Source organism: Anarrhichthys ocellatus, unplaced genomic scaffold, assembly GCF_004355925.1.
Source record: "Anarrhichthys ocellatus isolate YVR2014 unplaced genomic scaffold, GSC_Weel_1.0 scaffold2, whole genome shotgun sequence".
Classification (NCBI taxonomy): Eukaryota; Metazoa; Chordata; class Actinopteri; order Perciformes; family Anarhichadidae; genus Anarrhichthys; species Anarrhichthys ocellatus.
In genome coordinates this window covers 13,842,750-13,853,749 of record NW_022280032.1, presented here as the reverse complement: position 1 = coordinate 13,853,749, position 11,000 = coordinate 13,842,750, and the positions used below count along the sequence as shown (strand labels likewise).

Sequence of the window (11,000 nt, the reverse complement as noted above, 5' to 3'; positions counted from 1 at the left end):
AAAAAAAAAAAAAAAAAAAAAAAAAAAAAAAAAACAAAAAAAAAAAAGAGACACCCCCCCCCCCCCCCCCCCCCCACCAGAGAACAAAGTTTAACATTTTGTCTCCACGATTAAAAGCATCAAAATATATCTCAGCTGATGAAATGGTCTGTTTAGGAAGCGATGCAGACCGAAGCAGTGCATGTTTGTTTAGTATCACACGATGGCAATAAGACTTTTGCCAGACAGTAATGATGGTCCTGGTATTACCCTCTCTTCCTTCTCTGAGTCCAATACATTGCAGTAATGCCCTTTACCCTCCTTGTCTACGCAGTGACAGCTGTTCACCATTATGGCACTGCGTGAGCTAATTTTAATGGCTGTCACAGGCAGCAGGAGAAAATACAGGCCTGCCAGCGTAAACAGTGAACTGAAGCCAGGAAGGATGGGCTTCTCTGTAGAGGGTAAATTACTGGACGGGATAAAAGACCGGTTGAGGCCTTTCTGCGATTCGTTTATCATCTCAAATATGTTCCACTAGCACAAACATACAATCAACCAGCCACAGCTTTGATTTATCCATTTCCACACAAGTACTGAAAGCTAAGTTACATACACTGAACGGATGTGCGGACGACAGGCCTAATATATCCAATGTTCAACAACTAAAAAGGCAATTTCATTTCTTTAAGAGTTTACACACTGCATTGCAAAGGGAAGCCTTTTGGATAGACAGAAGCACTCAATGACAGTAACTGCTAACATTTTCACATCTTCTAGAACAATTAAACAAGGTCCATTTAGTCAAATTTGCATTTGTACAACTACCACTTGTAGGGCAGAAGCTGGATGTTTCATTGAACTACCAATTATATTCAGCTGTCTGTATAAAATCTAAATTCCATTCTGGTTTAGAATCTGTTAATTAGCTGGAATGAAATGTAAAGATGAGCATAAAAAAAAATGAACAAAAGCAGCACAGTGACAGCAACTTTGAATTTAACATTAGATGACTACCCCTGCTGCATGAGTTGAAGTAGGATCCTGTCTCCAGAGGACAGGTATTTTCATTTGTCCTGCACTCCCTTCATGGAAGAGTACAAGTGTGAGTAAACTGAGTGTGGGTGGGTGCAGAGGGGGTCGTTTGAGTGCTCATTCATCCCCAACAACAACAACAACAACAACAACAACAACAGGGACTGAGGCTCAACTCTGTTAGAAAGAGTCTTGTTACAAATTTATTACAACATCTGACCACATAAAACACAATGTATTATACACTTTGTTGAAACAGAAAGTGTCACAGGACAGTTAACATTGAGTGCATGCGCTTACAATCTGCCATTAGTTTGTGCAAGTTTAAAACACAAGGTCAGACTTAACACTCAATTGCAGTCCAAGAGAGACTATGATTTACATATAAAATGAAAATTTAAGAAACAGTGGAAGATGATGATATGAGCAGATACAGTAAATATTACAGTATTGGCATCTCTATAGTCATGATGTTCATATTGTAATAAATAACTGTAATCTTACCATCTTCTGTCTACTACATTATGTACCAATATACGATTTAGATTTAAAAGACATTTCAAGTAAGTTCTGCACAGGTAATCATTATTTGTAATTCACATTTCTGTTATATATATATATACTCTGTAGAAATATATTTAAAAAAAAACTGAAATGGTGCAGCGAATGCATTTTTAAACACAAAAATAATACCCCAACTAACCAATGTTTCCAGTTACAGGCTTACATTTTTGCACTTTAAAAAAAGTGCACTTTCAGCAGTTGCAATGTACTGTTTAAAAAAGTTAATGAGTAAGGCAGCATGACACCAAAATACTACTCCAGCTAAGATTCGCACATTTTGTCATAAATACGATCAGAAATCTAAAAAGGTAAAAGGGGAGAATCTCCCCCCTGGAGGCCAAAAGCCCCCCCAACTTCTCAAACACAGCCAATCACGACCTCTGTGTCCGCTCTCCGACACATGAGCACTGAGGACAGTCAAGGAACGAGACGCGACCGTCCGCAGACTTGACAGCACTTAAACATTAACCTTACCTTAACATTTCCCCCGACCTCTGTCTGGCACACTAACACTACGCTGGCAGATGTGTGTCGTGCCTGGCCAATCATTCACAGAGCTGAGCTCCTGTGTAGGAGGGTGTGTTCAGGTGGTGAGTAAAGCATACTCCTAGTGGCCGAGAGAGCTCATAAGGCACAGTTTGAATCCCATAACGCAGTGATCGTGTCATAGAAAAGGCACTATGTCAAAACAATTGTGTCAACCCTTGCTTTCCTCTTGCATTTTGACATCAGGAATTGAAAATATGCCCATGTATTGTTCTTAAGGCTGTAGTTTGTGTGTGTTTGCATTTGTAGCTTGTTTCTACTGCAGGCTGCAGCCGAGTTGCCCGTCACCGTGTCACGTTTGAGCCTTGAGCCCCTCAGTGGGCCGAGGTGAGATGGTTGGGCTGAGGAGGACCCAGGAACCCAAGCCTCTGCTTGTTCTTCCTCTGTTCTGTCATCTGTGGAGGACACAGAGAGGGAAAAAAAACATGAGACTGAGATCTTATAAAAGAGATATTTCCTCTCCACGGCTGTATGCACATCGCTTTGTTCAACCGTTGCTATGACTGTCCCATGGAAACTTCCTCAGAGGACCCTGTCATGTTTTGTGCAGAACGGTTACCTGCAGGTTGAATGTTGTAAAAGTGTGGTGGAGAAGTGAGATGGTGAGATGGTTTCTCCACACCATTACATTTGCGGTGTTTTTAGTGTCATAAAGACGTCAGAAATGAAGGCCACGGGTTTTGTAAACCCATAAAATGTAAATGCAGGTTAAAGGAAATCAAGTATGCTGTGCAAAACTCTAAAAACCCACACACACAAATAGCAGCACACACGAACACACTCTGAGCTGTGATAGTGTAAAGCGCCGAGGTCAGCAGAGGTGGTAATGAGGAAGGCGCTGCAGGAGCACTTTCCACCCAGTCAGAAACAGTTGAGTTGCGCTGGCGTGAGACCTGCAGGCCTCCCCTTGTGACTGCAGAGCTGTGGTTAGGCCTGCATAAACTCCCTCGCATCTCAAAGTTTCTGTTTATCATAAAGGTGGAGTGACATCCTCGCTAACCCCATGACTCCATATTAGTCAGTGTAGACTTCTAAAGCTATATTGTAGTTTTGGTCAACTGCAGGCCATGAATTATTTCAGATTCAGAGATAAGATGTCGGTGTCTTGCTCTAGGGCACTTCAACAGCACACAAACTCAGCAGAGAGATGTTACAGACTGAACCGCTTAGTGCAGTCGAGAGAGGTGCTTTTTTTGTTTATTTCCCAGTAGGAGTTGTTTTCACACATCTGGCAGAAGAGGAACAAGGACAGGCCTGTGACTGGAATCACATGCAGGGGAGGCAGGTGATGAGAGTGATCAGTCACACTGCAGCAGAATAGCTAGTCATCCAAACAGCCAGAGGCACACTGGCGGCAATCAGTCGCGGTGATCGCTGATGCGATAGTCACCTAGCGTTCAGGATCATCAAGGATCTAATAGAATTCATCTAGGTCACTGAACTGAAGTAAAGACATGGATAGAAAAATGAGACTCTTCCTTGTGACCACTTGGCCCTGTATATGTTTTGAGGTGAAAAGAGTCTCAAGGTCAGGTAGCACGTGAAGCTCACAGTCCATGTGATATAGTTGGCTGAACAGCATGCATTTAAAACACGATGCTACTCAACTTTTTCTTTTTCCTTAGCTTAGTCATCAGGCATTGAGTTCAGACTACCACAGTGCTCAGACCAGAGCTTTTCCCACCACAGCATGAAAAACAGCCTGAAGTGGCACTGTACCTGATCCTTGAGCTCAGCCAACTGGCCAGACAGCTGAGCCACCAGAGTGACAGTGCCGTCCAGTTTGTCCTGCAAAGAGCGCATCTCATTCTGCTCGTTGTCTCCCTCGCTGCTCACCAGCGACATGGCTCTCATACGGGGGAACCACTCCAAGTTCTTCTCCTGGGAGGAGAGATGGGATGTGAGAGAAGCAGTGAGAAAGGTGAAAGGCACAAAAGGCTCAAATAAAGCTGACTCAGTAGGGCAGAGAGACGGCCGCAGCACTATGTTGGCACAAACAATGGCAAGGCGGATTTGCATAGACGTGCATGGAGCATTACAGAGCTAAAGCCAGACTGCAGGAGGAGAGTAAACAGAGACGGTATTGGTAATTGGAGAGAGGCGTGGAGGTTTAATATTAAACATTCAATCAGAATGGAAGCTGCTCTCTGTTTTGCACTTGACAGTGTAAAATGTTTTAAGCAGCACTGCTGTCTCTTGGATACTGTGGATAGCAATTATACACTAAATGAACAGTTACTGGCATTTCAATTCTCACCCACTCCATATAGGCACACTGTTGATGTGGGAATGAGTCACTGTCGTCTATCAAGAACACAACTGGGAGTATAGTGTTATTAATGTGTGTGTGTGTGTGTGTGCATGCTCTCATGCAAACTGAGACATTTAGTGTATCATGTGTTTTTCCAACAGCGCGGTGGACAGAGCAAACCATCTGCAATGAAGCCACGAGAGCACAGTGAGCAAGAGGAACCTATGGCATTATGTAATGGACTTAAGTGCGTCTGTGTTTGTATACGCGTGGGTGTGTGTACTGTTGCCGTGCATCTGCATGGATATGTACATAGCAGACTGAGAGCAAGAGGGTGTGTGTTTTACAACACGCGTGCTCTTGAAAGGGAGGTAGGTTTCACAGAGACAGACTGCCATCAGCTGATCTTATGTAATATTCATTTGCCCGTTCTTCTGATGAAAAAAAACGACTTAAAAAGGTGGCGAGAGTGGGTTTTGACTGGCACCACATTAATTCCAGTGGGAGAAGTGAGGTATTCTCCCACCTACTCTTATATAAGAATAGACTATAGGGAGTGTGTGAAATGCTGAGGACATGGGGTGGAGAGTGGAGAGGACAGCGGGTTGTGTGGGTTATTTGTTTTTGTTGCCTTAATTAACAAGTTTATCACACTTTGCTAAGTGCCACACTAATAGCCCTGGAATATCATGCAACTGATACTACGAACCTAAACTCACCGTCTGTGAAATTCATGAACAGAACCAGGAAACTGAGCTAAAAATAAGTGTCTGCGACTTCTAACAACGTTACTGAATTGAAGAAAGTTTGTCAGTGGGGTCTATATATGTCGAAAGCTTATAGTCAGGATGCCATATTGGCCCTTTTATAGTGATCAAATGTAACCAAGTAAATGTACACGTGTATATTTCACTTTTATGTCTTAACTGCATTTGTATTTGGGTTGTTTTCAACACTTTGACTGCTTTTTACTTTTGATTAGAATACTTTTTCCATCCCCGACTACAGGGGAAGCAGTTAGACTGATTTAGTATGACTGCTGAGCTGCACAGTATGAATCGAGTCCTTCTATAAGAGCTTGCGTGAGAATCCTCGGGCTAATTTGGGCCTCGGGCATCAAGAGGCCAAAACATTCAAAAATAAAAAGAGTAGTTTCCTTTCTCACAGCATCAGAACACAGTGAAGGCTCTGTGATTTCAAAGACAAAGCTTCAGCGTCACTGAAACTGAGGACTATCTGAAGCTTGTTTTATCAAGTCATCCATAACTGATGGATTAAGTAACCGAAAAGATTCGATAAGGAGCCCTAAGAGACGTTATTAGGGGTGAACGCAATATCCTGTTTGAACGTACAGTCTCTCACGTTGGTTGAAGCATCATCTATAGATCACCGATATAAAGTTAAGCAGTGACTGTACAGAATCTGAACTACCGCGTTCACGTGTCGTTGCTGGTCATTAGACTGTACAGTAGTCCACTGTGTGCTGTGCTGTCTGAATGAGTCAAGGCTTTAGTGTTGCTTCACTGATCCATTTAAACACCTCAGTGAGCATGAATCTACAGACATTCACGTGCTTCTCACTCCACCGCTGTCTCCATACCGCTGGTGTGTTTCACCACGTACTGTACATGCACATACTGTGCACCGTCAACCACAGCAGTTAGGCTTGTGTTGTAAACACACTGTGGGGAATAAAACCTTAGATGTCACCAATGTCAAAAACTTGAGTCAAACTCCAGCAAGCCTGAAAAATATGTGCTCCTGCTATTTTCTGGAAAACGGTGAATTTAATGAATCCCATTTGATGGTCGCAATTTCTAAAATGTGAGGATTCGGTTTGTATTTTAATTTTCATAAACACCTTTGGGTTTTTCACCGCGTCATAAGAAATAAGACAACGGGCTGCGAAAACATCACACTTTAAAAATGTTGGAGAAAGAATAAATAAATGAATTCATTATAAATTACCTGTAGCTATAGTGGCATCAATGTTATAGTTATGATATTCTCACCATACCTAACAAATTGTACAATGTTTATTGGGATTTTAATTAAACATCACTGTCGCTCTTTGCATTTTGGGCTGTGTCCAGAGTAATATACATTATTTACCTTACATGAAGTAATGCGCACTTTGGTCAGGAATTTAAGCTAAAAGTCGCGTGTCAAGAGATACAATGACACAGCACACAGTGAGTGTACCAGACGAGTCTGCAGATAGTATCACTTACACAGTCATCAGACACACACACACAAGTTCTTCAGCTGAGCAGTTATTAAAGAGCAGCTGCTACTGCTATTAGTACCTTTTCCACTTAGATACTTTTGTTGCTGCTTTTGTTACAGACAACGTGTTATATGTGTGTTGTAAATTAGATGAAGGATTGAAGATGGCGACTCTGTGTCTGTGTTAGAGAGAGAGAAGGGGACAGGGGAGCACGTGCCAGGCAGGGCTGAGCTATTAGCAGGCCACTTGAGATGGGTTATGCAACAGCGTTGTGGCTGCTGCAATACCTGCTAGGCCTGCAGTCACTGTCATGATTTTACACACAAACACCCGCACACTAATTCCCATCCACACGCACAACACACCAACAGGACAGACACTCAGTGTAACGCGATCCTACTCTTTCACCACATCACTCCATCCTACCCAACCAAGATGCACTCATTATGACGGCCAGTGTGTGTGTGTGTGGTCATTACACATCAAGTCAAACTCTGGGCTACAGCGTTGAGAGGGCAGATGGAGCAGTCTCCTGCAGAGCCCAACATGATCACAGACTCCTATACTTTCTAATTCATCTGTTTTTTCATTACAGCTTCTGTCAATGCACCACTGCTCTGTCTCTCATCCAGAGATGTACTGTGTGTGAGCAGATTATTCTCGACTTTATCCATAGTGTATTACACTTCCATAAAGTTGCTGAAATATTTTTTTCCTTTTGTCACTTTTCTTTTGCTGACAATAGAGTTAATACCATTGTCAAGACTGTTTTCCCTTTTTCATGAACCATGCAAGTTGTGCCAGAAACCCTCACTCTAACATCTGTCCTGCAACAGGATAGCCTCTTTCTTTTTTTATTTTAAAAGACTCTGGAAATAAATGTTCTCAAACAGCTGTTTCTTATAAGTTACAGGGCCGTAGATGATTAAAAAGCAAGTCTGCCTTTAATTGTTCCTTATTTGGACATGAATATTCAAAACTATTGAGAAAGACTCAAACTTTTCAGGGATTTTCAAAATGATTCCACCATTTTATGAGAATCATAAAAGAATATTATAAAACACACGAGGGCTGCAGTGTGTTTTCCCCTGTGTGTATTTCTGCTCTGCAGCATGTTAGGAGGCGTTAATATAAATTCCTGACTCATCATTACCTCATCACAGAGCAATACCATGGTCTCGCATCAGAGAGCCGACCTGTTGGAAGACCCGCTGATGCATATTAATTCAATGTCTGTCACCTGTTTATAATGCAAATTGTTCATTATAATGCTACCATTCTTATGCCCATCGTGGCCAAATGTTAATCACAAAATGTGCCATTGCACTCCGAGGCTTCATTTGAATCCATTAACCTAACGGCAACACCTTTAGTTGCCCTTACATCCTTCAACTTCTTGTCTGTGTGTCAGTGCAGCAAGTTGGTGCATTGATGATAATAGAGCTGGACTGGGTTTAATTACTATTTAACCACACTGTGTCCCAGCAGTTTAGGAGCTCAGAATAGTGAAGACTAACTTGAGAACAGAGACCCATCTCTCTCCAGCAGCGAGGGGGAAGGAGAATAAATTGTAATGCCTGGCACAGGCCTAGAGGCTCAGTCTCATTTTTCGATCGCTCGTCTGCTGTAGAGTCTCATGCTTCTCTGGCACACTGTGCAAGTCTGCAAAGTAAGGAAGGCTACAAAACTTTAAGACTCCAACACTGAGACATCTGTATGCTGTCTGGTACGGCTCGCCAGCAAAATATGAATTAGGGGGTGAAATGAATGTGTTTGTTTGGCCACATGTTCATGGAAAAATAAACAAAATCTCTGTGGCTTTGGTTTGTCATCTCAAAATAAAGTGCATTGCCTTCCTTATTATACCTTTCAAACACAAAATTAAAGCGCTTCACTGTAACTTAAGCTACAGTATTTTTGATGATAGAGCAGCTTGCATGATGCACTTTTTAGGTGCATAAAACTGCATTGCAAAAGGTACTGAGGGATTATTTCCTGTGTGTGTACAGTATGAATGTTTGGTCTACTGACCGCAATCATCTGGGCCACGTAGCTCTCAGGGCCGGTGTATTCGGTCGGATCCTTCACCCTCACCAGAACCAGGAAGTAGAGGTAATGCCACATGCTGTGCTCGGATTTGATGTGTTCCTCAAAGGACACTGTCTTGTTGTCAAATTTGTCCCTCTCCAACCCTGCAAGAGATTACCTTTAGTTAACATTAGCTCTTATAAATATACTGTTCTTTCATTTCGCGGTCATTTGCATACAGTATTAGGTGAACCACATAGCCATACACACCACAGATGAAACAGGTGGTTTTCAGGATCTCCTCCTTCCTTTGTTTCTCACTTCTCAAGTCAGCGAAGGTGTCGATGATAACACCAAAGATGAGGTTAAGAACGATGATGATAACGATGAAGAAGAACAGAAGGTCGTAAACCACTCGAGCCGCAAACAGAGGCTCCTGGATGGTCCAGTTACAGGCAAAATATGGAGAAAATGCATCATTTAACGTTAACCATTGTTAATTGTGAAACAGAAGTTAAAGCAGCACAAATTAAATATATTTATACTTTAAGTCATTACAAACAGACATTAAGTAAAATGAAACGCAGTAATAAATGAATATAGCACAGTCTGACCTCTTTGGAGGGTCTCCTGAGAATGTCTCCCACACCTCCTCCATTACGTAGTCCCTGGTTCAAAACCGTGATTATACACATGAGCAGAGTGTCACACACCCGCTCCGTCCCATCATCTATAACCAGACACACATAGATCAAATGGGAAATGCATAAAACATTAGACAACAAGGTCAAATGTGCAGTATTGGCTTATATCCAGTATCTACATTTGTGCTACAAAATATACAACACACATTTTTTACAGTAGCTTTGTCTTTTCATCACTCTTCTCATTTGAAGACTAAAGGATCGACTCAATTTATATAAAACTCACAACCCATACATCTAAATTTAACTCAACTGAATTAAAATAAATTGAGCTAAGAGTGTGTGTGAGAAAGGTTTCAGGAACAATCAAGTTCAGAAAAAAAACTATCCGACTTTCATAACTGGCTGAAAATAAAACTCCTTTTCATGGGAACAGCCAATTATGGTGTGACTAAAGATCAAATGGATACCCTAAATTTGTCTCCTCAAATGTGAGAATAAAACAGAAAAAAATGTTATTCATGTCTGATCTGTAATGTACATATACTGTAAATAGATAGAGGAGGAAGAGGAGGTGAAGGATGTGGATGAGCTCACGTGTGTGCTCCTATAGTGCAGGTGATCGAAGGAGATGCACGGACACAAAGAGGAGTGTGAGTCACCCCCTCTGCCTCATCAAGCTTCTTTGTATGCACGCACGCACGCCTGTGTGTGTGTGTGTGTGTGTGTGTGTCAGTGTGTGTTTGTGTGTGCGTAACCTTTCAGAGACTGACTACTGCCGGAGAGGTAAACTATACACCTCGGTAGAACCACAGAATCTTAAAACATGTCCACCCAGCAGTTCATAATAGAAAATAAAATGTATTTATTTTGATCAAAACTTACCAGGAACATTTTTAGGTGTTGAAACAGGACAGCTATCTTTCATACACGAGTCAGCAACTCCATTGTTACTCAATAAATCCCCTTTTCCTTTTAAAGAAGAAGAAGAAAAAAAGAAAGAGTAAAAAGGGGAAATTATGTGAGATTGATTAATGATAACAGCACGATAATTTGCAAATGAAAGAAGATGATTAAATTATGCTCCGACATTAAAACTTCCCGCTAATTCTCATCAGCACCGGTAAAATCAGCAAGAAAAATGTAGTCAGACGTTATGTAAACTGAGGCAGCAGCTGCTGGGTGGGCGGTGAAGGGCTGCTGAAAGAACCTGAACAAATCATTTGCACATCGGTAAAGCCCTGAGCGGAAGAGGAGCTGCGCTTGAGTGTGATAGGCTCAGGCAGACAGGCAGAAGAAGAACTGTTCACCTGGGCCAGAGTGTCTCCAAAAGGGCCTTCGTCCCTGACAGGCTGGAGGACAGAGGCCAGGGCTGGGAGACAGGAGGCAGAGGAAGAAGAAGAAGAAGAAGAAGAGTGGAGGGGACAGGGGGGCTGAGGCGGCCACAGGGGCCACAGCCCCGAGGCAGCACAAGTGTGGTCAGAGTGCTCCTCAGCTCTGATGGAGTCCCGGTTGTGCCTCAGCAAACAGACAGACGGGCGTGAACCCAGCTGGTTACATAACCCACCACTGCTCTGCTGTGTCTGCCGAGCTCTATTCAGCAAAACACAGGATGGCACGGCCACCAGGTTATGCAACAGGTGCAGCAGGTTGTCTTCCTGACTGTTGGAGATCATTAACACACCTACACTGTCCAGTGGTTCAAAACATGTGCCTGTATGTATAT

The 11,000-nt window shown here is 42.5% G+C and overlaps 1 protein-coding gene across 3 annotated transcripts in view; it reads right to left on the bottom strand.

Annotated features, from left to right (window-relative positions):
- Nucleotides 1-1,190: 1,190 nt before the first annotated feature.
- The window catches only part of itpr2 (inositol 1,4,5-trisphosphate receptor, type 2), a 48,413-nt gene continuing 38,603 nt past the window's right edge, over nt 1,191-11,000 (bottom strand). For all 3 annotated transcript variants that reach the window (XM_031858011.1, XM_031858002.1, XM_031858019.1), the window contains 6 exons: nt 10,160-10,246; nt 9,245-9,360; nt 8,901-9,066; nt 8,634-8,794; nt 3,844-4,005; nt 1,191-2,519 (listed from right to left, as the gene is read on the bottom strand). In XM_031858011.1, coding sequence (XP_031713871.1) covers nt 2,439-2,519; nt 3,844-4,005; nt 8,634-8,794; nt 8,901-9,066; nt 9,245-9,360; nt 10,160-10,246 — 773 coding nt within the window. In that variant the 3' untranslated portion in view covers nt 1,191-2,438. The remainder of the gene's footprint in view (nt 2,520-3,843; nt 4,006-8,633; nt 8,795-8,900; nt 9,067-9,244; nt 9,361-10,159; nt 10,247-11,000) is intronic.